This window comes from Echiichthys vipera (assembly GCF_963691815.1).
Source record: "Echiichthys vipera genome assembly, chromosome: 23".
Lineage (NCBI taxonomy): Eukaryota > Metazoa > Chordata > Actinopteri > Perciformes > Trachinidae > Echiichthys > Echiichthys vipera.
Window position 1 is genome coordinate 7,040,320 of NC_139848.1, and position 27,339 is coordinate 7,067,658.

General features: G+C 43.0%; 1 protein-coding gene across 2 annotated transcripts in view; it reads right to left on the reverse strand.

The window, feature by feature from the left end:
• LOC310964839 (fibroblast growth factor 14-like) overlaps positions 1–27,339 on the reverse strand; it is a gene marked incomplete at both ends in the record, with an annotated part of 45,794 nt that overhangs the window by 15,914 nt on the left and 2,541 nt on the right. Inside the window, 2 exons of one of the 2 annotated variants that reach the window (XM_083938128.1) lie at positions 2,075–2,185; positions 9,425–9,617. In XM_083938128.1, the coding sequence (XP_083794254.1) occupies positions 2,075–2,185; positions 9,425–9,617 (304 nt within the window). Of the gene's footprint in view, positions 1–2,074; positions 2,186–9,424; positions 9,618–27,339 lie in introns of those variants that run through there. The other variant, XM_083938129.1, reaches the window with a different exon arrangement.

Below are 27,339 nucleotides of genomic sequence, written 5' to 3' on the forward strand. Positions count from 1 at the left end.
CACAACACACAATGCGGTACTTTAAGCACACTTGAGTCTTAACTAATCCTTTAAAGATGAATTGTGTAACTTTTTGAAGGTCGCTGCTCTCTGAAAGGATGAATTAAAGCAAAGATGTGTCTGGTGATAGGCTTTGTTAAAGACTAATGTTTATTTAAGTGGGCCATTGCAAAAGACAGCCAATGCCATTTCTTTTTTAAATTGTATACAAGGAAACACACGTTTATAATTTGTGTAGTTAATATATTCTAAACTAACTACACAGCAGAACTGGAATGGCATTGAGAAAGCTCCTTGGACGTCATTCCTCTGACAACATGGACGCTACACAAAGTTGCCTTTTATTGCTCAGAGCGTTTCAACAACGGGTTGATGGGAACAACAGGGAAAGGAAACAGATTCGAAATATGATCAGGAACTCATTTTTACAATTATTTCGACACCACATGAACGCTCACAAATGCAGTCAGGCAGTTATTGAAAATGTAAAATAATTAGTGTATCCGCCCCGTGATTCAGATCCTCTTCAAAATGTGATGGGTTCTTTCTTGGCTCATGCTTCACCCTTCCACCAAGTTTCATGTGTGTAAAGGCCTGTAGTTTTTCCGTAATGCTGCCGTCAGACAGACCAACAGAGAAACCAAGTGGAAACACGTAACCTCCTTGGCAGCCGTATCAGTGACCTGTAACCGTGAAAATGGACGTTGTGTTTGGGGCCAAGTCGTGCTGTTTTTCTTTCTAATCAAGGGCTGATTACACCTGGGACATCAGGACCAACATTAATCAAGGTTACTTAGAAAAGGTCTCACACGACCCACATCTACAGAGATAAGCAGAAGAAATTCAAATGTGCAGTACACCTGCAAGTAATCATCCTTGATAAACATCACCCTTTCTAAGCTCATGCACAGCCTTCATTAACATAAAGATATGTACCCAGCTGATTAGAGATGTAACAACCCTCCTTTTAAAAGCTGCCGGAAATGCCACTGATGTCTCCCCCTCTCCTCCCTGAACACGGCTCAGGCAGAGAAACTTAAAAAACAAAATGGAAATTGACGCTTGGCAACAACTGTGAGCTGCAGTAAATTCTGTTTGATCTACACGCCGGGCTGTGGCAGAACTCTCAAAAATGGTGGCGTTCGCCGAAGATTTATGTGAAGACAATCATAGTAAACAAGTGGGACATTGCTGCAGAGAGCAAGCGGCTCAGCCAATGTGGAAAGGACACTTTGGAGCAGCGAGTCGTCTGCTGCAGTGATTGCTGATTAGCGTTTGATTTTCTCTCAGCCTAGATCATCAGAATATAGCCACATTAATCAATACGCCATCAATCTGCAGCTCCTCCCCGAGGGCTGTGTCGGGTGCAGAGGTCCAATAAAGCAGGCCTTAAAAACCCGGAGCCTCTAAGCAGCCACTTGTCGCTTTCAGGCGAACAGTTGACAGTGACACTGCGAGTCGACTGTTCTTTCAAAACCACAATAGCTGCTGCTAAAGAAGTGAGTGCAGATACTGCAAAAGCCTCAGTTATATCAGAACTGGAGTTTTTGCCCATCGAATGGGGAGCAAAGAACAGCACTGAGGCTTTTCTCGATCAAAGAGATGTTTACACTCTTTTCCCGACTGACTGTGCTAGCCTGTGACAGACAGATGGTTCATCCAATCACCTGTCAGGTATGTTTTGAAAGTGCCTGCCCTTTTCGAAGCACTTATGCGTTACAAACCATCTGACTAGTCAGGTAACCATCAAATCAGACATGTCATTTCTAAATAACTACTTGCCCTCAAGAGAGCCTGTCATGGCTTTACTTTTGCTATGATGACATTTTCTTTTTCTTTTCAGTCGTTCCTTTTCAGGTGCTTTCTGCACTGGACGACCTCCATCCACAATGTAACTCGTAGAAATGGTTGCACACAGTTCACACAGAGCTAGGTTGATAAATGAGGGTCCTGGTGAATTGGATTGACTGTAGTTAATGTATTACAGAAAGTAAGCACTGTGATTAAGGTTTACCTTAATAAAATGCACTGACATGATGGCATCTGTCAGTGTGTGTGTAGTGTGCGTACTTACAGGAGTTGGTGCTGTCGTCTTTGGTCCCGTCCATACTTCCATCCTGGCCCATCTGGAGATAGAAGCCCTGCCTGCAGAACAACCTGGTCACTATGCCCTTCAGCTGTGGTTCTACACAACACAAACACAGACAGAGACAGAGGGAGAAGATGAGTTGAAAAGAACTGCTCTTTGAATCAGGATCGCCCTAAAATTTGAACAGACCAATGAAAATAAACTGAAGGAAAATTTGTATTAAACTTTGACAGCGTAAACGGAATGATTTATCTACGAACGCATCCGCACAAATCAATTTATGCACAAACCCTGGAGGGCACGTTTGAGATACACTAACAGTTGGGCATTAAAGAACAATGTAACCACATGCGACCTGATGCATCCTGGGGGATTTCCTGTGGAGGGACCAGTCAGGCACATCCAATCCATTACAGGATTCTTGGACTAATCCTTCCTTCGTGGTCATTGTTCCACTTGAATAACGCTGATAAATTATTCCTGAACCTCTGATGGTGTAGAGAGGCTTTATAGAGGCTCCCATATGCTTTTTTATCTATTGAACGATATATTGGCTTGTGGGCAGGGCTGGGCTATTAAAACATTTTATTTTCAATTACAATTCTGGCTCCTGGCTATTATAAAAAACAAGATAAGACTTTGTGCCTTTTTTTGTGGTGTGCTTTCACCCATTTTGTTGAGTTATGTAGAATATAGTTTACTAAAATGTTGAATATTTGTTTCATTTCGTAGTATTCAGTAGGTTGGGAGTTGCACTAAAGTTACCATGGACTTGATCTTATTTTTTTTATTATATAGTATTTATTTTAATGTATATATATTTATAGATTACATATTTATTTCTGCCAAGTTCATGAATACATATCGTTTTCAAACTCCCTATGTAATCTTGTTAAACGATGGAGATCACAATATTGATCAAAATAAATGTGATTATGATTTTTGCCATAATCTAGATGAGCAGCTCTTTATGTTTGATTTAATTATTTCATCAAAACTTAGATAGGAGTGCGTATCTTTAATGGGTTCTCTGCATCTTAAACACTTTATCTATGATGTCTTAACGCAGATAACTACTGTTTAATGCCATGAATCATGTCATTTTGATCAATCCACTACGTTTAAATACAAATATTTACATCGGTGCTGATCTAAGTGTTATTGCTGCGATTAAACAGCAGTCACTTTGGCCTCTCGTGGTTTAGTTCTTGCATCTCACCATTAAAAACACAAAAAGACTGGAAAAGAAAATGATTCAAATGACTGAGTGACAAAGACTGGCTGAGTCACTGGATAAAGATTGAGACTGAGAGACTGATAAAAGGAAAGAAAGACTTAAGATCTGCATTTGATGATATAACAGCAGTGCAGGTACAGGCGTGCTTTTGTTCCATTCTACCATCATAACCGTCGTCGCCCCCTTCTGCTGTAAACGGCGTGCTTTTCCCACACAAACACACTCCCGACTGGCTGGAGCTGGTGACACTGATTATATAATACGGCTCCTCACACACACTTACATGCGACCACACCCATTCTGCCTGTAGGAAATCTGTGGCTTCGCCTTCGTCGACGCAGCTATAGCAGGGTGGGAATCCCCTTTGAACATGTGTGTGTGTGTGAGTAAAGGTATACCCTAATGCACAGAGACAGGAAAAAAAGCCGAGACTGACCCAGTTTACGAGGAGTGTGAGTGTGAGAGAGGAGAGGACGAGAGAGGCAGGGGTGTTTTCCATCTTTGTGAAGGATCCATCTTGTGTAGCAGGGGAGAACGAGGGGAGAGGAGCTGTAAGGCTTTGAACCAGCACACGAACTGACAAAACTTAGCTTCATGTATGAGTGGAGTGATGATTTTTCTTATATGCAGTATCGTTTCCTTTCAGGCAACTTCCGCTCTCTGAATGATGTATCTTTGTTTGCGCAGGCCGGGTGATTTTTCATTCTTTCTGACACATAAATATCAACATATTCCTTTGTACTTGAAAATATGTGATAGTTGCAGCCCTGCGCACAAAAACTCCTCACTGCTACTGCATTGGTCTTCCCTCCTTCCTTTGAAAACAGTACAGCCTGTATTTTCATGCATTAAATAAATATCACTCCACCTGACAGCTGGGATATTTCTTGCGGCTTTGTGATTCAAAGTTTACCTGCCCAGCGATCCGTCTGTCAGGGCGGAAACCAGCACACGCTGCCCACTGCAGACACACCGAAATCAGTCGCATCTGTGCTTCTTTGTGTGACGCACATTCACAGGAAGCTTCTGGAAATGTGAATTAATGTCTCCTATCCATTTTTACAATGTTTTATGTCCCTTAGGAGGAATCTGTGATGTGTTAGATGTATAAAACACAGTATAAAAAGCTGCGGTGTCACAGGGGAGAGGAGGGTTCTGATATGGATGTATAACAGGTGCATTTCAGTGGCGGCATGTAATATCAGAGTACCACTCCTGGCTGGTGTTGTGACTCAGCCGATGGGAATTTTCAAGTCACAGCAATTTATTTTTGAAACAGGGTTTGCACCAAGACATTTAAATATTGGGGTTATTATGACTTAGGGCTGTACAATAAACCAAATGTATGTAATTATCAACAATATGGATCTTGTATCAAGCTAGATTTGCTCACATGTTAATGAGTAGTTTGATGACACCTATAGAATTAAACTAGTCTAACAAATGCTGTTTTCAGCCTCTCAAATATGGTCTTCTATCATTTTTCATCCAACCCTATTATGCAACTCAAAAGGTGTTATTGTTGGTGTTAGCATAGATCCCTACTGTAGCGGATGAAAAATCAATAACTCTCCAGGGGACTGTCCTGCTGCATCCACTCAGCATCAGCTCATCACGTATTTATGTGTCCATCCATCCATCTAACATCCATTTACTCATATTCCAGCCCGTCGGGCCGGGGCCATCGCCACGGCGGCATTCCCACAATCGTCAAGGTGATATTCCCACTCTTCCCAGTATCTCCAAATCCTGTCTGTTACTAGGGAAATTCCCGTTCTCGCGTTGCCACGGCAACAGCCTCGTGATTTCAGACTGTTCCAGTGAAAGGGTATTCCCCCATTTACACACACACACACACACACACACACACACAGACACACACACATACCGTGTGCACAGACATCTATATTTTCATCATAATTTGATCTGATCCGATCAGTCAGCCCGTCAGGCGGCCACGCTGATTTGACATGTCGTATTGTCTGTTAATTTGCCCCAGTCTTAGTATAAATACAGGGTTTAACACGGTATCAAATATCAACATGGGTGTCTCATACAAGTGATGCATTAAAGACCTTCTCTCTCTCCCTCTCCCTCCTTCTTTCACACACACCCTCTCACGAAACAAGTGAAGAATTCCCGAGCCGCGACTGAATGCAGCCATTTCATCCTCATTTACATCCGAGTGGTAAGAGAAACGCTTAGGGTGCTGATGAAAAGGAATTCTTGTTTAAACACAGATGCTTTTACAGCAGCTATAGAAAACGTACATCAGTATTGCAGCGAGGACGCAGTTTCCTTATTATCTACACTTAAAATGAATAAAAGCCCTTAACGTGACTTTGGCCCAATGAGAATACAACTCTGGGGGAAACACGGATCTCAACTATCGATGATCCATACCTGCTTATTATTTTTGCATTGATTGAAAGGCGAGGGAACACCCTGTACAGATAGCCAGTCCATCATGTTAACAAACAGAGGTGACAGTGTTATTGAGCGATGTATTTTATAAAGTCACCGGTTTACCGGGTCCCGAAAAAAAACACAACCGGCTCCCATAAATGCAAGGAGCAGCAACTCGACTTTACGTCTTCATGCATCACTGAACTCCTCATCCGAGCAGTGATCGTTATTTTGGCGTATCCATAATCTCATCCTCTCGGTCACTACGCAGAGTTCATGATCATCACAGGTGAGGGCGGGACACAACATAAACAAGCCCTCCCTCTTCAGCCGCAGCACCTAACCAGCGCTCTCACTCCTTGGTAGCGTCACATGAAAATACAACCCAGAGATACTTAACCCCACCACCTCCACCACTTCAACCTTCCTGGAACTGACACATAATTGTGGTTTAGGGGTTTGTGAGCCTCAGTGAGCTACGAGAAATGTCGTCCGAAAGCTTGTGCTTTCAGGGAAATCCGTGGCAAACTGGTCTCAGGTAAGAGCCGAGAGCACGTAACATACGAAGACAAGAAATATCAGGAGCCAAGCCTGAAATGGGTGCTCTGCTCAGGCCGCGAGGTGTCGTGTACAATAAATGACATGACTTGAGTTGTGGGCACTGATGTTTCAATCGATAACGAAAATAATCATTTAACGCATCCCTATAGAAACAACTGCCCTCTTCTCGTCCCTCTTTCCTGTGAAAAATCTATACCTTCGTGCATTAAGTAAATATCACTCCCTCTGACAGCTGTGACATTTCCTGCTGCTTTATGATTCAAAGTTTACCTGCAAAGCATCCGTCTGTCAGAGCGGAAACCAGCACACGCTGCCCACTGAAATCAGTCACATTTTAATACTCTGTGCTTGTTTGTGTGACGCACGACCACAGGAAGCTTCTAGAAATTTAATTTATTATCTGTTATCTTTGTCAAAGTGTCGTGTCCTCTATATTTCATCTGTGACGTGTTCATTTAAAAAACATTATGTAAAATGTTACTGAATTAGACTTGGAGGCACAGAGGAGCCAGCTTTGCGTGCATACGTCTGTCTTTCTACTCGGTTATAACCTCCAGCATATATACTAGGTGTATTTAAGTCGTGTCACTTTATATCAGAATACCAGGATTGTGTTGTGACTCAGTGGATGGTGATGTTTTCAAGGCTGCATGATTTCTTTTTTGCGTAAAGCAACCAATATTTTGTGAAAGTGATTTTACTTTGGCGGGGAGCTGCTGTCCATCATGTCACAATCAAATCCTCCCCTCAAAGTCAGACTGATGAAGTGGTTTAAGATGAGGCCGATTTCACCGCAGCATTTAAATACTGTTGGGTAAACTCCTCCCACACCAGTGCTGTGAACTCTCCGCGGAGATGTATAATTACTAATATTAACAGCAACACACTCAGACTAGTTGGGGACAAGAAGGCGCCAGCATCATAGCAGAAGTGGACTTGTATCACATTTTTAATAAAAAGCCAATTTTGGCTCCATGTCAGTCTAACTCTGCTGATTAAAGCATGGACATTTGAGCTGTTTTCAACCACATCTTTCATTTTGAGTCTGTCTCTCCTTCACAAAACCTCTGGAAGACAGTAGGGGATGATGGCAAATCTCTCTATCACACACACACACACACACACACACGCACATGCACACGCACACACACACACACCCACACACCCACACGCACATACACACACACACAGTGTTGATGTTTCCAAGCTTTCACCAGCAGCTCTCACAGCTGGGGACACAGAGGAGAGGGTGACAGAAGGAGGGAAAGGGGGAAGGTAGGGAGGAAAGTAAGGGTAAAATTAGGCGCTGGAAGGGGAGATGAAAAGAGCTGAGGTACGTGATTGAACGGAGAGGAGAAAGATGGTGAGAAGAAAGAAGGTACGGGAGAGAGGTGACAAGGAGGGGAAATGAGATGAGAGAGGAGAAAAATGAAGCTGTAAAAAGGGATGAGAAAGTCTAAGGTAGGGAGGGTAGATTAGGACGTAGAGGAGGAAGGAAGGGTGGTAGATTTAAGAAGAAGAGGAGGAGAAGAGGGGAAGAAAGGAGGTTGGGAGAAGGTGAGGAGATGTTCTTGTCTATTTTACCCAAAAAGGAAAGAAGGTAACAAGGCTGGAAGGAGGGATGAAAATATCTAACGGAGGATTGGATGATATAAGACGGGCGGTAGAAAGAAGGTGAGGAGGAGAAACAAGGGATACAAAAAGGGAAAAAGGGAAGACAAGGGTGGAAGTAAGGATGTGGCAAAAAGAGGATGGTAAAAGGAAGAGAGGAGAAGAAGCTGTTTGTCTTTTCCTCCTGATGGGAACAAGGGAGGAAAAGAACATCGAAGGTGGATGAAAAGATCTAAGGTTCGGGAGAAAAGTGACAAAAAACGAAAGAGAAGGGAGGAAAATGGGAGAGGGAAGGTTGTTGCTGAAGGACAAAAGGGGAGGAACGGTGAGTCAGATGAGAGTATGTAAGGGCGAAAGGTGGCAGGGGGAAAAAAGGAAGAAGGGAAAAATCAGAGGAGCTGAAGCGAGAGGAGGTGACAGAAAGAAAAATTAGGAATGGAAGGAGAGAGGGGGGATGAGGACCTGGAATTTGGCTCTCACATATTCCCATCACTCACCAAACCAAAGTGGTGAAAACCAATTCCTATCAGCATGACCGCTCACGTTCGCCTCTCCTCTCTCTCTCTTCACCTGCTCCCTTCATCCATCCCTCCATACCCAAGCAGCTGCTGGTTTCTCATACAATCAATTGATTACAACAGCACTTATCACCTCACCACAGCACACGATCACAACATTAATCTGCATTCACTGCCGCATCTTATCAATTCCCTGTGCACTGATGGAGAGATTTGTCCCGCAAGTGAGCTGTGATCAGATTTCAGTGGGATATTTTTTACTTTTTGACCTCCGCAAGAACAAAAACCTGTGTGCGTTTCCGTTCAAGAGGGGGGGAAAATGAGTCACAGAGCAAAGTGTCATTTCAAAATAAGAGAGAGGTTTTAGTTTTGTTCCCGTCATTGTGTTTTAGTCCGACATTCTGCAAATGTTAAGGAAAACTCTGATCTGGGTGACAGGGCCTTCTGAAGTATGAGCTGAAAATGACAGAGCGAGGAAGAGATGCACAGAGACAGACAGAGAGAGAGAGAGAGACAGAGAGAGAGAGAGAGAGAGAGAGAGAGAGAGAGAGAGAGAGAGAGAGAGAGAGAGAGAGAGAGAGAGAGAGAGAGAGAGAGAGACTAGAGGCTAGACAGACTAATCTGTGGCTTCAATAATGGATGTACCTGGAAACTACTGAACCATAGGACACTACAAGACATGACAGTGTGTGTGTGTGTGTGTGTGTGTGTATGGTGCGTGTGTGTGTGTATGGTGTGTGTGACCACAGAGAAGAGAGGGAAAAGGAGAGGGGCGAATCGGTGTTTATGCACGATTTGGGCGTGTGCACCAGCCAGTGCGTGCATGTGTGAAGGTGCATGTGTGTGAATGTGTCCGCGCGTAAAAGTGCGTGCGTTTCTGCATGTGTGTGTGCGTGTGTCTGGAAGTGCGCGCATTTGCATATCAATATATTTGCGTGCGTGAGACTGTCTGTGTGCATGCATGTGCGCGTTTGTCCGATCCCCTCCCATTCCCCCCCACACCTTGTCTCCGTAGCCTCCTCTTCTTCAGGCCAAAGATCCGGACTTTGGAGAAGATGTCGACCAGGTTCCCGTTGCACAGCCCCGGCTTTTTACCGGGGCTCTTCCGCCGCCGGTGAGTTGTCGGCCGGTGGGCGTGTTGCTCTCTCGCCTGTCGCTTCTGCCGGATCAAACCGCTGGCGATGGCCGCTGCCATGTCTCCGCCAAAACAGCCGACACAAAAACAGCCCTGTCTCCGCCCGTGTCTCCAGTCTCTTCAGTGTTGCCCACCGGAGGGGACGGAGCGCAGACAAGCCCAGACACAAACCTCCGGTCTCCGCTTTACCGGCTACCACGGCCCCATACTTGAGCCACAGCGCGTTAATGTCCGAAATAAACACACCACTTCAGCTTACAGCATATTCTCTGTTGTGCTTATTCCCCAGGCCATTGGTTTGAGAGGTGCAGCGGTTTACCTGTCCGTCACGTTTCACCGGTCAGTCAGTCAGAATACAGCGGCTGTCACTGAACGGCGCCTCCAACCGACATTACCGGAGCCCGTTTGTCAGTTTGGGTTCCCATGGTGAACAGCCGACACAAACACGGATCTATGAACAGGAGAATAATGCCTCATAAAAGCAATTGTGTCCTCTCGCAAAATCTCCGTTTGTATTCCACTGACAGAAGCGCGAGGCGCGCGTGCCGTGCAGCCGCGAGCTGCTCCAGCTGCGTGAAACTACCGAGAGTTACCCGGTGCATCACCGGAAACGGGGCGGTTTGGCTTTCAAAGTGAAAGCTCGACAGCGTTTGGGCTTTCAAAATGGATAATGTCCATTAATGACTCACTTTACAACAAAAATTCTCTTTTACAGAAATAAAACCGACTGGATTCTTCATCATAGTCGACGATTATTTTATCTTCTGACATTTTGTTACTTGTTGCTGCCATCAAGTGGTCGGTTTTCATCTCATAGAAATGATTCAAGATTTATTTCAGATATAGAAGAAGAAGAATTCCTTTATTAGTCCCGCAAATGGGGGAATTCAATTTTCACTCTATTATTTTTCATTGTTCACACACACAGGCCCGAAATACACACACATGCACAGACAGGACCTATATACATGCAACCAATGGAGAGATGTTAGAGCGAGGGGGCTGCCAGTGACCGGCGCCCCGAGCAGTTGGGGGTTCGGTGCCTTGCTCAACAGCACCTCGGTGTTCTGGAGATGAACTGGCACCTCTCTAGCCACCAGTCCACGCTCCATACGCGGTCTACACCGGGACACGAACCGGTGACCCTACCGTTCCCAGACAAGTCACCTATGGACTGAGCTATATAGAAACAGTTAAAAAATTAAAATCTGGAAATAATAAGATACATGCACCCATATTTTACAGAATATACGGATATTTTATAATTAATATCTGATTTACGTTTTAAAATATATTTACATTGGTTACTTTTCTCCAGCAGCAGTTTCATCTTGTGTTATTTAATGACAATTTAGTGTAATTATTATAGTTCTATTTTATAATGCGCCTGTTTTTATTCAACATTGGCCTTTAGTTTCTTATTATTGTGGACTTTCCTTTTCAAAGTCTACAGGGGATGATGCAGCAAACACACAGAACAGTATTTTAAACATGTTTCAAAGCTCAACAGTATAAATGATGGTCTGTTCCATTGTTATTTTGAAAGTAATGACCGGATGTCCCGTCCATTGTCGTTCTGGGTGAATTGACAGTGGAAAGCGCACACTGTTGCTGGAGCCACGCGCCGAGCGAGCGGTCACACACGCGCTCCCAAAAACAACGTGTCATCCTCATTACGGGGGGAGGGAAGGTGTGTGCGTGCGTGCGTGTGCGTGTGTGTGTGTGTGTGTGTGTGTGTGTGTGTGTGTGTGTGTGTGTGTGTGTGTGTGTGTGTGTGTGTGTGTGTGTGCGTGCGTGTGTGTGTGTGTGTGTGTGGAAGGGGGTCGGGTGTAACCGGTGTCGGGTTCCCGGGTGGGGTTCAAGAATGAAACGTGACAAAAGCTCTGCCTTCTCCATTGTCCCATAAACATAATACAATAAAACGTCTTTAGTCCCTATGATACCGATGTTATTTAGACAGAAGCAGCTATGGGATGTAACTCATACGTGCAGGGATGTAATGCAGACATGAAACCCACTCCCTCCCCTAAGTTCCTACTGTCAGTCTTTCTGATTTTAAAAATGCAAGAGGTGGGCTCCATTGACAGGCAGATGAACTGGACCTGCCTCACATGTGTGGTGTGTCCACTGTACACGTGTCTACAGTTTCCAAAGACTGCTGTAAGATTAGACCACAGTACACTCACATTTCCCCTCTGATCCAGCTGTAAGTGGGGCAGTATCAGGTGCACTAGCATGTGCGAGCACACACAGTCCAACAAAGTATTACTCTTTTTACAGAAGTTATGTTCCGATTTAAGTTGTGCCTAAATTTCCGAAAGCCAGCGCAAATTTGACTTTCAAGTGCAGCATGTAGGTCAGCCATCCCCCCAGAATAAAGAGCTGGGCTGGGACCCAGCTGGACACAAAAAACACGGAAATAAATGGTTCCTTTCTTCTCAGGAAAGTCATATCAAAGAAAATCCCAAAACCTTTTCCACTCTTTCTGTACTTATAATGGATAACAGACAGGGTGACGAGTTTGGCCGTGGATTGTTGAGGGCAGGGTGGAACCCCACCATATGCAAAATATACACATATACTTTATATATATATACATCAGTAAAGATGTTCCGATACCTTATCTTCTCCCTCCCCATACCGATTACGATCCTCGTGCTGTGGGAATGGGCCGATACCGAGTACAGATACCGATACAGAGGTGTTAAAAAAATGTTTAAATCTCACTACGCCTGCATGACTGTGATATGATTATTATTGTGGTAAGGCCTGGTTCAGGTTAAACCCTTTGTAAAACATGAATGAATACAGAAAATGGAAGCAGTTTACTGTATTTTTAAATAGAACAGTATAAAACGGTAGTGCAACAGCAACTTAATTAAATAAATATAAGAATAATTATTAACAAGAATGAATTTTAAACTCATTAGTAAAAGATTAAGAAGAACCGTGTCAAAGCTAACAGAGCTAACCCAGTAAAGAGATCCCTATTCTAATGAATTACGTGGTGTGGCATTTTCTGCAGTATCACAGGCATTTCCGATACTGGTATAGTTTTCGGAACAACGTTACATTCAAGTGGCCAAAGGGCTGAACCATTTCCATCACTGTCAGTCCCAAATGTCAGCTTTGCAAATAAGATATCTCACTGTCTAATACAGTGATTGTCTGATCACAATCCTTTCCCCAAGACGATGAAACCGCTTGATCCCAGTTTAGATCGTTTCTGTATTACGACCATTATAACAGTGCTGTTATATGTGTTAGTCTGATGTGGATACGGCTTGACACGAAAGTAATTATATCACAATAAAGTAAGATGTACTATTAAGATAGCCTATTGGTCCTATAGTATTTGCAGTCTGCATTTACTGTATTTTGTGAATGCAGGAAAGCACCACTTTATTGGCCGATCATCCGTATTGGACGATATTTGCCTCGCTTTCGGCCTATCAGCAAATAAGATGACATTAAGTTTCACCGATTAGCAGTGGCCAATGTTTATCTGCTGCATTGCATCAATTTTGCACTGGCTAAATGTCGTGTTGAAAGAGCATTTGTGGTAATTATTAAAAAAAAGAACTATTTTGTCGGTTATATTAAAGGTTGTTTGTATGACCGTACAGTAAGATAGTGTAACGAAGGGCTGAATGACTTTAAAGCCATTTTTTAATTAAGATTTCTTTGTTTCCCTGGCACAAAATAGAAAATAAATAACAACAAAAATGCAAAATAAAACAACAGCAACAAATAATTTGGTCTCTGCACCAGCCAAATTGTTATTTTAAAACATCCGTATGGGCCGAGAATTTCACGGTTCATCGGTTCATAATGTCATCTTTACGTAAATGATTGGTTTCAAAACTCTTCTGAATAAATGAAAGTCCTATTCATTTATTCAGAAGAGTATTGTCCTCTACGCTGTGTGGCTCAAAAGAGGACTTGAGTGCAGTGGGTGAAGCATAAGTGATTAAAAAATAATCGGATGTTGCTTTGAGTCTTCGTAATGTCAGAAGGTCAGAACACTTTAATGGAACAATTTCAGCACCATGGACAGCGAACCGCCTCTTTCACACACACACACACACACACACACACACACACACACACACACACACACACACACACACACACACACACACACACACACACACACACACACACACACACACACACACACACACACACACACACACACACACACACACACACACACACACACACACACACACACACACACACACACACACACAAATATGATGTGTGTCTTCTCTCATGCCCACTAGGTGGCACCAGAGTGTGTCTAAGAACATCAGCCCGACAATAGGAGCTCTACAGTGCAGTGTAACAGTGTAACAGTATTAATAGTGTTGAACATCAATAACAAAGTGTTAGTTCACTTTGTGTGGTGAATCATCATGTGGATGACCGAAAAACTGGCTCATATGAACACTAAAATAACCAAATGGAGTTCTGATACAGACAAGAGTTTATCAGATTTGGGTCTTTTTGAGCTCTGGCGAATATGTTTTGTTTTTATAATTTCCGTCCTGATATAATTTGCTTTGCTTGGTCCCGTTATGGCCTACATAAGACTCCCATAGACACAGCAACAGCAACAGCAACAGCAGCAGCAGCAGCCGCAGCAGCAGCAGCAGCCTGTCATCTTGGATCTTCATCTTTTGTCCCATTTCAGGCTTTCCTTCTTTTGTCTTTGATGTTGCTGACACACAATTTAGATACAGAAGGAAGCGCTTCTCTCTTGCTCGTCTCCCTCCCAGACAGCAGAAAAAAGGGAAGAAAAAAGATGTGTGTGCGTGTGTGTGTGTGTGTGTGTGTGTGTGTGTGAGGAGGGAGCGTGTACGCCTGATGTTTTATCCAGGTCAGTCCAAGTAAAGGAGTTATGAATAAATCAAAGCTTCATTTACATTAAAATTCATCTCTTCTGCTGCTTTTTATAACATCGGAGGAAGGCGGGACGCAGCTTTTAAACTTCAAAAGGAAAATTATTCACACCCCGTCCCTCTTTCATCCACTTATTCCACCATCCACCCCCTCTGCCCATCCCAAATCTTCCTGCTACACACACACACACACACACACACACATACACACAGATACACACAAATAATGCAAGTAAACTGAAATATGCAATAGTATCCACACATTAAAAAGAAAAGTACCCATCCAGAACACACACACACACACAGATACGCTGTCCCATCCTTTTCTATTCTATTTTAAGCTCTTCTGCATGTTCATGTGTCCAAATTTGCCTCTGCGTCTGCACAGAGGCAACAGCGCCCTCTACAGGCACAAAACGAAAACAGCACTCTCCACGCATCCGCCTCTTTACAGCCTATCCATGGTCGCATTTGGACTTTCTACACTTCTCACTTGGTGCTTCATTAGATGTCACTGCTCTGTAACTTTTCTACCAGTCACAAGATGCGTCTCTGACCTCTAGGGATGGACGGATCACTACCTCTGATACATGTTAATGTACTGACACCAAATGGAGCCACGGTTTCTTCATGCAAGCACATAAAAAGCACTGTGTACTTGTGCATGCTTAGGGTTCAGTTTCACAGTGCAGCTCCTAGGTTGCTCAAGTGCCAATCTGGTGTGACATCAGGACAACACTGAAGTATATGTTCCCCATAAGGGGAACAGACAGATCGTGGTTAACAAAGGTTTTGACCTCCTCAGAGCAACCGTCCGGCTCTGGACAGACACATATGCATGTATCACATAAGAATAAAACAATTAGAATCAATGCAGACTAATTTGTACCACATGCAAAAACTATTTATACTCTTATAAACTCTTGCTTTCTTTCCAAATCTATGTTTCATAGAAGTTTACTTCGCGTTTGCACTAGAAGCAAAACAGGCAGCTTGGTTGCGGAGTATGTTTTGGTGCCTTTGTTGTTTTTAATGAATGTGTATAAACCCAATGAACCAGCCAAAAACAATATAATTTAGACGCAGAAATAAAGACGGCTCAACAACCTTGAGAGAAGTACTGAACATGTTGCATGTGGGAGGATAAAGATTACTGTTTGGTTCTGATCTTTGTTTTCTGTGTGTTCACCAAGAATATCATAGATAAACAGTACAATAGACTGACAAAGGGACTGATTTTCTCATAATATTGTAATATTGTTACCTTATGTGAAGGACTGTAGTACTGTGCTGTGTGTACTTTTGGTCTGGGACTATTTTAGGCTTTGCTCCTTAGTTTCAAGGAGTTATACTTGATCAGTTTTATAACTTTACAAGAACTTGTAGCTCACCAAACTGCTTAAAGGACTCGTTCTGGACCAAATGGACTGAGTATGTAAAACCAATCAGAACTGACTTTATCTGACTATACTTGTGCTTTGTGTGAACCAACCCCCTTTTATTATGTATGATGTAATGATTACATGTAGGGGTGCGCTCCCCGGTTTGTGGTTTTCGTGTTAATGCTTCCACCTGGAACGGTTCGGGTCCGTGGGAGAAAGCTCCAGAAGGGCAGTTTGTACAACATCATTGCATCTTTGACGAACTGAGTCAATGTATGTGAGAAGTGATGTATGTGATGGAGGTCTGCCTTTCTGAATAAAAAGAGAATATCAAAAAAAAAAAAAAGACTAGTTCTGGTGCGACTGGTGTCTGTGGGGTTGGAGCGGTCGCCCAATGTTGGGAGGCTAGGGGTCCTTGGTTCAACTCCGACCTGCGGCCCTTTGGAGCATGTCTCCCCCTCTCTCTCTCTCACCCCATTTCCTGTCTGTCCTGTATAATAAAGGCTTGAAAAACTGCCAAAAAATGTCATCTTAAAAAACAAAAAAGGACTTATTCTACCTTTCGGAAAATCAGCTGTTTCTGTTCCTAATGAGAAGTGTTTATTTCCAAAATGTTCAACTATTCCATGTCACTACCTGTCACTAGTATATCCCACAAAGATATGATCATTAAAAGCCTTCCCAGGGATTGTACGTGGATCAAACAGCATCTCTGTAGGTGGCGCTCTTTGTTTTATCATGGTTACTGCTAATGCAAATGAACGTGTTCCTCCCCTGCTCTGAACAGAGTGTGCAACAGGTCGACCTCTCATTTATTAAGATAAATGAGAGATGGAGGGAAGATAAATGAGAGATGGAGGGGCAAAGAGAGACAGACAGGGAGGCAACAGATGTGGGTGGGTGTTCCCCTAGACAGGAGTGTGAGGGGAGCCACTGCGAACTGAGCAGGATGAGTCATAACTCGCGCTCAGACACCCGCCCACACGCACACACTCACGGAGGCACAGACACGGGGAAGTCCACTGTTACCACGGTAACGGGTGATTAGTGACGCAGGTGGGTCTCCGAACGGACCGAGAGAACACCTGCTGAATGCTGAGAGGATAACACACACATCTGGCATCAATTACATGAATCGTACTGCGTCTCTAATTTCATCTTTCTGCGGGTTTCTTGCTTTCGCTTTCGCACACATGCACACGCACACACACACACGCACGCACACACACAAACACGCAACTATTAACCCACAATCGTGCTAGAAGCCTTGTTTCTCTCATTTCATCTTCTTGTCTCCTCTCCTTTCCTTGTCTCCTCTACTTTCCTTTCCTTGTCTCCTCTCCTCTCCCTTCCTTGTCTCCTCTCCTCTCCCTTCCTTGTCTCCTCTCCTTTCCTTGTCTCCTCTCCTCTACTTTCCTTTCCTTGTCTCCTCTCCTCTCCCTTCCTTGTCTCCTCTCCTCTCCCTTCCTTGTCTCCTCTCCTTTCCTTGTCTCCTCTCCTCTACTTTCCTTTTATGTTGTCTAATCTCCTTTCTTTTTCTCCTCATCTATCTTTGTAACATCACCAACTCAGCGGGGAGGAGGAGCAAAGGAATGGAGGGACTAAATTATTCATTCACATCCCCTCTCTCTTTTCTTACATCTCTGTCTGCTGCCTCTAGTGTCTTGAATCCCCCTTTCCCTCTTTCTCTTCTTCTCTCTCATTCTGAATTTCTTACAACGCCTCTCTCGCTCACAGACCACTGAACAACTTTTCATATAATAGGCGTTGGAAATTTCGCAGGTATATGTGCATCACAGGGATAAACACAGTGAAACATATAATTTTGAACTTTATTTTCCACAAGTTAAACTTTCTGATGAACATCAAAGCAAGACTAGCCCGCCCTTGTAACCTAGCAACAACAGACAAAGTTATGTAGATCATTAGGGTGTATTTTATTTACTGCCAATTATCTACTGTAACTACAAATGGAAGACGTATGTTTGAAGTTTAACAGTTTAGTAATAGTTTTTATAGCATCAAATAACTAATGAAAACTAAACGTGCACGAAAACCTTTAAACTTGAACATCAGCGGGATAAACATGACCTACATCAAAACATTTATTTGAGGTGTACTTTGCTCCATCCACTTACATGGAAGGGGCCTATACCTATACTAGATGCTTTGGCTTCGCTTTTGGGGAGTCCAGTCTATGTACCAGACCAAGTAAGGCTGTAACAGTCAGTCAGTGTAACCCTTAGTGGATTGCATGGAGCAACGGTATGTTCTGTTGCTTGTGAATGGGATTCCTCTGTCAAATACAACAGAGTCCTGCTTTAAGAGTTTATGAGGCTCAATATGAGGATCAAAACAAAAACTTGATAGAGTCCATTCATACATAGAGTTGTATAAAACAACAACATGCAAACAAAGCAGATCAATCCACTCAACTTCATACAGGGGAATAAATATATTATTTTTAATATATATTGTAATATAAAGGAACTGTGTCACCAGTCGGAGATATACATGACTGTGTAATGTTTTGAGTTCATTTAATGGTGTTAAACTAAAGCCTCACTTCTTATCTTTGTAACCAAACATCCTTTTAACGGCCTCATTTAGCTTTGTGTTTACAAGAGTGGTCAAAAAGACGCTAACACCGGTGTATTACTCGGACACCCCGACCTCCTCGCTGTAAACACCGGGAGCTGCTGGTCGTCCACATTAACATCAATGCTGTCAACACACCCTGGACAATAATTCAGTCCTTCACAATAAAATAAAAACGCTTTATCAGCTCCAAATATACTGTAAAGTCTTCTTCATTTCCATTTTTTTATTGAATTTGCAGCTAATCAAACAAGAAAAAGTGCAACAGTTGTACAGTGTCAATGCATCTGCCTTAAAGTGAAAAAACAGGAACAAAATCCCACTATCCTTCCCAACAACCCATGTCAGACATGGTCACAGTAACCAACTAAATAATTGGATAACATATAACATAAGTAGATAAATAAGGTCCAATGAAACCAATCATTTCCATCTTTAATGTAAACCACCACCTGAGCTGCCCAAACGTTCTGACTGCTTTCTCTCATCAAGGTCTCTTTATTTCACTAATTTGACACGTAAATGCTCCTTTACAAATATAAAATCTACCTTGTAGATTATTATTATTAGTGTGTAAATTAATTCTACTTGCACTTCGGTGGAGATCACCCAGTAAAAGCAATACGAAAACACCGAACACTGGGGCAGACTAGATCCGTCCGGATAGGGCTACATTTCCTGTAGCTAGCTTGTTGGCCATGTGAATTTCTGTGTTATAAATCAGCGTCTGCATATCAAGCAACCTCACATGGGTCTACGGTACACGCCAGGGTTCAGTACGTCAGACTCTCCCCACCAGCAGGACTTTGATGTCAGTAATAGAGGGCCTCATGGACCGTGGTCCTCTAAACACCTTACATGTGAGTATTGATCTCTCTATTTAAAGCTCCCTGTTTTTAGCCTCAGGGACGGGGATTTCACGGGGATATCCCCAGGAAGTGCTGCTCTAATATGTCTCATGTTGGTGCTTTGAAGTGTGAAGCAATAACAGGGAAAGTCAATTCGTGTTAGTCATGCCTTTTCTCCAGAGTGACCGACTGTAAAAAGACCATGGACACTGGATGTGTACGAAGCCGCCTCACAGCTATAAAAGCAGCATTTTCCTCCACTTTTTGATCTTCACACAGAGGTGAGAGGTCATGAGCAGAAGGTGAAGGAGGAGGCTAAACTCGTCATTGACAAGTCCCCACACACAACAGTTGAAAATAGAGGACATCTGCGTCATAATGGTTACATAATCGCTCCAGATCTTTCCCCCCGAAAAAGTCAGAACTACAGAGAACGATGGGAGGAGGGGGGGGGGAACTGAGGGGATGGGGGAGAGATAACTGAAGGGAGAAATCCTTCAAGCAAGAGTTTGAATTAAAGAGGTGCTTAAAGTCAAAGCCTGGTGGAAAACATGTTTATGTATGATGTGAAAATGTTATGTAGCCTGTGATTTTTTTACTCAACTTTTGTCACATTATAGCTTGTTGTTGTTTAAAGGGATAGTTCTGATTTTTTGAATGGGGTTGTATGAGGATGGAGAAGCAGGAAGGAGGATAGGAACAGAAGCTAAGCAATTTAATGCTGTAGATGGGGACAGTAGCTAAAGCATATTTAAGCCACTTACAGAAAGAAAAAAATATTCAATTTAAGTGTATGCTATATTTAGAATATTTTCACAGCTTTATCTTGCTCGCAGGTACAAGCAGCCGAAATGGGTTTTCTCAGGAGGGGGGCTGGAGTCTCCCTTAGAGATAGGGTGAGAAGTTCAGCCATCTGTGAGGAACTCGGAGTAGAGCCGCTGCTCCTTTGCGTTGAAAGGAGCCAATTGAGGTGGTTCAGGATCATCTAGTAAGGATGAACCCTGGGCGCCTCCCTAGGGAGGTGTTCCAGGCACGTCCAGCTGGGAGGAGGCCTCTGGGAAGACCCAGGACCAGGTGGAGAGATTAGATCTCCACACTGGCCTGGGAACGCCTCAGGATCCCCCAGTTAGAGCTGGTTAATGTGGCCCGGGAACGGGAAGTTTGGGGTCCCCTGCTAAAGCTGCTGCCCCCGCGACCCGACCCCGGATAAGAGGGTGAAGATGAGTGAGTGAGTATCTTGCTCTCAGACAGCACTGTTTACGTTTTTACATGGGGGGGAACTGTGCTCTTTTCCAAGCCAAAGGACTCCACTGACAAAAACAGTCATTTTGTATTGCAGAACACAGGAATTGCTGGTCTACCGCCGTCCATCCCTTGAGTTTTAGGTGTTCAGTTTTGAGTATTTAATGAACAATCTTGTCAAATTTAAGTTCAAACAATGTACAGGAGACATTGGCTGTTAAAGCTCCTGTTATTTCATTCTTTCTCATTAAATATATCATGTAGTCCAGTCAGTCACGCAGACTGCCATGACACCACTTCCTCTCCTCTCTATTATCCAAACATGTCTCTCGTCTTTTATTCTCTTTCAATGACAGATAAAAATCTGATCTGCCACCGCGGTGATAGTATAAGGCACAAAATTAATTTCATTACAGTTTGATCATGGTCATAAAACAACAGGATATGAACAGCGGGTCTCCCGTGTGAATCACAGAAGTACAATCACTTTACTACAGTGTAATGCCGGAGATGGATAGCACTACAGACTGGATCATTGTCAGAGAAATATAATGCATCCGTCAATACAAATTAATTGACTCTCTCCTCCGCTGTGGTTGTGTGTAAGTGTGTGTAAGTGTGTGTGAGTGTATCCCAGTGACCTGGGTCAGAAAGCACTTAGAATTAAATGTTTTCCCCACAACAGCTGCACTCCTTCAATCTCAGCTGTACCACAACTCCCAGCCCACTGCTCCTCTGCCAGCTGTACTTTTCTCCGCGTGCTGGCCCTTTAATGTGTAATGACAGTGATTTTATCCCCATGCCTCTGCATGTTTACGTCACTGTGAACTGCTGGCCTGTCTGCAATGAGTCAGTCACGTCTCAGGAGGGTCATTGTTTGATAGTGTTGGCAATTTTGTCACAAAACTCTGGCGTCACATGAAAGACTGCACACTTGAGTTGGATTTAATCACCTCGGTTTTCGCTGTTACAGACTTTTAACGCAAAGTTTAAAATGTTTTGTTTTAGCTGGAAACCTATGTGCGTGCTTTCAAGTGCTCCTGTATGGCCAGCTTACTGAGCAAGACACACAATTAGCTTTGAATAACAGGAACAGAGAGCGTAGGTAGATAAAGTGACAAGAGATAAAAACTTTGTTGAGCATTCAAGACTCGACAAAGCAGAATGTTTTCAGTGCCACCCACAGTCGTGCACACGCTGGGCCAGAATCTGAGCTTATCTTTCTCGGCAGCACTTCCAATCAGCTACAGTCTGTGTAAAATAATGCCTCATTTCAGCTTTTTTTGTTCTGAAAAACATGTTATTCATCACACCTCACTGTGGAGAAAGGTTCACAGATGGATAGAGGAGGAGGATAACTGACGAGGCGGTGGATTTTTGGAAAAGGATCTTTGTATTGTTGTGGCCAGTCGTGATTTCTGGCTCTGCCGGCTAACAAATCACACTTAAACTATCTTTTTTTTTCTTTCTTTAAGTTAGATAAATAATAGAAAGAGGACAACATGCAAGGTATAAAGACAATCCTTAAAATAACTACTATAGGTGGTGAAAACATTTCTGAGACTGACCTCTGACTAATCTTTTTCCCCCATATTGCTGCATTAAAGGCACTTTGTATACAAGTGTGTGTGTGTGTGTGTGTGTGTGTGTGTGTATAGTAATTCCTCTCATAGACAATCTCAACACCTCAGCGGCACAGTCAATTTAAGGACCCCATTCATTCATAAAACTGCATTTTATCCAAAGAAACCGTGCCACAATACAGCCGTCAAACTGGTACGAGTGCAGTTTGAGAGGGAATACAGGACGCCCACCCTGCGCTTTGAAAACACTAATTCTGTAACCACTTTACAGCTGTGACCATCATCTCGGGCCTCAGAGAGAACGAGCTAATGGATTTGAGATGGCAGAGCATTAGCATGCGTTACAATTCATTTAAAATTAGACAAAAAGGCATGAAATTGATCCCAACCTTCTCATTTCACAACAGCCAGTTTATCTGACAGCATAAATTACTGGAGTTAAGTTAACCATGATAACACAATGTGAAAAGTATTGTTATCAGAGGTGACGCCTTTTACAGTCTCATTTTGGCCTTTCTAAGTTAGCTTCACTGACTATGACTCCAACATCCTCTACCCCAAACTCACCTGTTTTCATATGTTTCTCTTGAGCTGATCGTATATTTTGATCAAAATGCTCTACTGTGGCTACACATTCCTGCTGTTTTCTGATTTTATGAAAAGTGTACGTGGAAATTCACACGTGAGAATAAAAAAGAGAGCAGAACATGTTACAAGAAACTGACTTTGCTAGTAAGGAAGCAACCTTCAGCTTTAGTGGCATCATGACCTCATCTGTCCATCACTCGCACACACACGCACACACATACGCAGAGTCCTCCAGACCAAGGCTGGAGAGTGACATCTGACTTATCAACCACTGTTATGAGTTTATCCTCATCATCAGTCCAAATTCATCAGAACTGTGGCGGGCTCAGGAATCACAGGGATCATGAACTGACACTAAAAGTGCCAAAAGTCCTGTTTGGACAGGATTAGTTAAGTATCAATAGGATGCCCATCCCAAACCTGTCAGCCTCTTTTGTCTTTTATCACACCGCATCAATCCAATTATTTTAACCTACCATATGCTTGCAATTTTTAAAAAGTAAGTTATATATACCATGAGCCATGTTTCTAACACAATGAAACGTTTTGAAAAGCTGTTGCCAGAGTAAAGACTGTCTTACCTGGATCAACTCTGCCCAGAGCAGCCTTTAATCTCCTCTCTGCTACCTTCAGTATAAACTCATAGTCCATGGCTGCCACACCTGTAAACACCAGCCCCACTGGACTCCACTGAAAACTCACTTCTTAAAATCTCCTGGAGTCCCCCAACGTGGCCTCAACCGGGGACACACACATCGCCAACACACGCAAATAGTGAGTGGGGCAGATATGGCGATTGTGTCATGCAGGGCTGTCATCAAGCAAAAGGTTACCACGACAAGGGACGACTGAAAGTGAGCTCAAGTGTGTGTGAGGGAGAGGTAGAACAAAGGAAAGAAGTGGGGAACAGAGATAAAGAGGTGCTAAGAAAAAGCTACAGAGGGGGAAAGTAATGTAAACTGCTTGGCTTTCACATCAATGTTTGACTGTTTCTTTTGAACAATACTGTTTTCATGCTTAACTTAAGGCCAACAAAGTACTATATGTAATTGCTATTGAGCTTGCATGCAAACATCTGTGTAATCACTGTTTAATGTGTCTTGTGGTCGACACAGAGCGGACAGCGAACAGTGTCTTCAAATGTCTGGTCATTCATACTGATTGCAGTCAGAGCAGCTCCAAGAACGGACATCGCACCGCTTCCAGGTGCTGTAGCTAGCTAACCTTTGCAATGCGGTCTGTGCTACCCCCTTCTGCGTTGTTACGTAATCTTGGAGGTGCACGGCTCAGCACTCAGGTAACCCAGGCCGCAACTGCGTAATAATTTCGCAAGAAACACGTTTAATATGGTTGAAAGTTATGGGAAAAGCTGGTAAGGGAGCATCGAGTTATATTTTGTCAAAACAATAGAATATCACCAGCCTTATGCTTTAATACTGTAGCACGATAATGCAGTGAGCATTTATTTTTGGCATCTCCAGCCCCGCCAATTAAGCCCTTTTTATGCAGCGAGTCAGAGAGAGAGACTGAGTCGTTGTCAAGTGTTTCTCTGCTTCTTATCATTCAGTCTGCGAAAACACTTCTTAGTGGAGCCTTTGATGCCCTGCTGCTTTTTAAGTGCACTTGGAAAAATAACACTCAGCATTCTCTCTTGACAGAAACCTGGAGCGAGAGCCGTCCCTAACAAACACACACACACACACACGTTTGCTCCGCTCCTGTTTTGAATTTGCTCATTGTTTTATTTGGAAAATGATAGTTTCCACTGCTGAACGAGTCCCACTGAAATCAACGATCTCATATCCTTCCTTCAATAATAAGGCCCGCCTCCTGAAGAAAGCCCAGTCTGCCCTGATTGGTCAGCGTTTCCAGGTCTTCTGTATCTGTGCGCTCGGCGTCTCTGCACCGTCATTGCAGCCGGGGAATGACTGTAAAGGCACAGCAGCGGCACTTTCTAACATATAGACACAGTGCTGTGTGCATTTCCCTGTGGATTAAGCTTTTGGATTATTCAACAGTATTTATATAACACCTCGACCTGATAATAATAAAAAAGACTTGGTATTTCACTTTTTACAATGCACTGAAGCACAATATGGAGCACTGAGTTAGCCTCCACCAACTTCTGAGGGAAATGTAAGGCTTTTATCTGCCTGCTGTAAAGGGCTGGGCATGAGCGGGGCTTTTTCCACTGATAACATTTTCAACTTTGACAGCGCATTTGATATACTTAACTGTACTAAAGTGTGTATAAGACATAAGAAACGCTGGATCATTTTTGTTCAAGGTTCAGTTCAGATTGGTTTGCACTGGTGTGATTATATAAATGACCTGTGTGACTGCACTTTATGTGTTTGTGACGGGTGCGATCAGTTGACAGCTTGTGAGTGTGTGAAGTGTGACGTACATGAGCGTACAGACCAAAGCAGATCAGACCAGTGGTCATAATGTTTTTCTGCAGACTTGGTGTGTTGTCAACAATGAGGCCATGAACTAATAACTTCACACACACACACACACATACGCATTAAAGGGAGCATAATAGAATACTGCACCAAAACCCTCCATGTGACCTTAGAGGACACACATCACTATGACTGTCACTATTTTGTCAACTCACCACTTTTGGACGATGTAACAGCACGCAACAGAGAAGAGAGAAGAGCGTCACACAAATTGACTTTGTTGCAAGCTTGAGGAAACTATGACGTGAATATATTTTTGATTCAAAGCTAACCGCTGATTTAAACTTGAATGCACTATATTTAAATAACATAAATGTGTAGTGTGTGTGTGTGTGTGTGTGTGTGTGTGTGTGTGTGTGTGTGTGTGTGCCGTTCACTTGCACAGACAGATCAGAGTTGGCATGAACCCCGCTGCTATACTCCAGTGTTTAAATAAAATATAAGGTACGATGCCTTAATGGCAACTCTCCAGAGAAGGTGAGCAGGCATGTGTGTGTGTGTGTGTGTGTGTGTGTGTGTGTGTGTGTGTGTGTGTGTGTGTGTGTGTGTGTGTGTGTGTGTGTGTGTGTGTGTGTGTGTGTGTGTGTGTGTGTGTGCGTGGGCGTGCACGCCTACGTGTGCTATAAAGGGTGAAAGTCTATCTGGGTCAAATCACATGGGACAGAAGACATTGAGTAACATTCCTCTGAATGATGTTGGAGGAAACAGGGGAGTCCGATTTACAACACTGCAGCTCCATTCACAGTTTCAGATGTTTTCTAACAAAAGAACGTCTCTGCAGCGGTGGGACCTGACTTTATTACTGAAAAAGTGAGTTTTTATCATGCCATGGTAGAATTTAAGCTTAATCTGTCTGTGGTTACCTTATCTTTAGGTTTAATCTTCTGATTAAATGAAATCAAACTACATTTGTGATTCAGTTTATGCCATTTTGGACTGGAAGCCTCCCTGTTAACTGAAGGCTCTCCTACAGTTGTACCTGAGTTGAATGTGTTGCTTCTAATGCAAACTGAACATAAAGTATTCAACAGGCAAACACAGGAAATCCAGGATATTTCTCACTTACGTTAGCAGGTATTTGTGCCATTGTTCACCAGAAATGGGTCCACACAACAAGCTATTTTCAGTGACTTCTGACAGTGAATCTGTTTAAAATTTCCAGGAAGGGAAGAAGAAGAAGAACGCTAAAGAAGAAAGTAAACATCTTCTTTTAGGATGCATTTCAAAAATTGAATAGAAATACGTTAAACAGATTTGAAGTAGCGGTTAACTTTGAGATACAGTGTTATATATTTAACACCACCGTAAACTGGGGTTATAAACTAAAACTTATAGCTGCCCCCCCCCCCCACACACACTGAACAAGCTGTATTTCTGTCTTCCCAGTGGACTTTCATTAAATAGTGCAATTCGGAGGAAAAACGGTGACAAATCCTGAGTCAGCAAAACTGCCTCCTCCCCGTCTACAGCAGGTCCATATTTCACCACCAACTGCTGTGTGTATCGCGCATAAATACACACACACACACACACACGTACACACACTAAAACTCCAGGGGAATCCATATAGTATGTTTTCCTTAATTAAAAGAGAAAGTGACAGCTAAATGGTACGGGCTGCTATAAATCTAAGGTCCTGGCTGCATGATGCTGTGCTGTACGTACTGCTGGGGATATATATCCTCAAACTGAAATAACAGCATGTCTATCGTGCATATTTTTATATATCCTTTCTATCACAATGTCAAAAAACCTGTGGCCAGGCTATGTTACAGCAATATTTAGGTCCTTTGGACGACATTTTATGTTCCCGTTCTTGCACGATATGTTTATTTTGCACTGAAGTTATTAATAAGATGAGAAGTTACTCTCCTTTTATAATTTAAGGAGCTGTACTCCTTCTGTACTCCTTTCTCCTCCATACTCCATCATCATTGATCCCTAAGTGAATTCACAAGCTTCCTGGTAGTAGTGGTCGACTGTACCGTACGCTATTGTGTACTCTTTTGTACTTTTACTTAAGTAACATTTTGAACGCAGCACTTTTACTTGTAACAAAGTATTTCTACACTGTGGGATGATGACGATCTGAGTACTTCTTGCACCACTGTACCCACATATAGTATGAAATTTTGCAGTAACATTACGGTCAACTTATTGTGTTTACTTCAA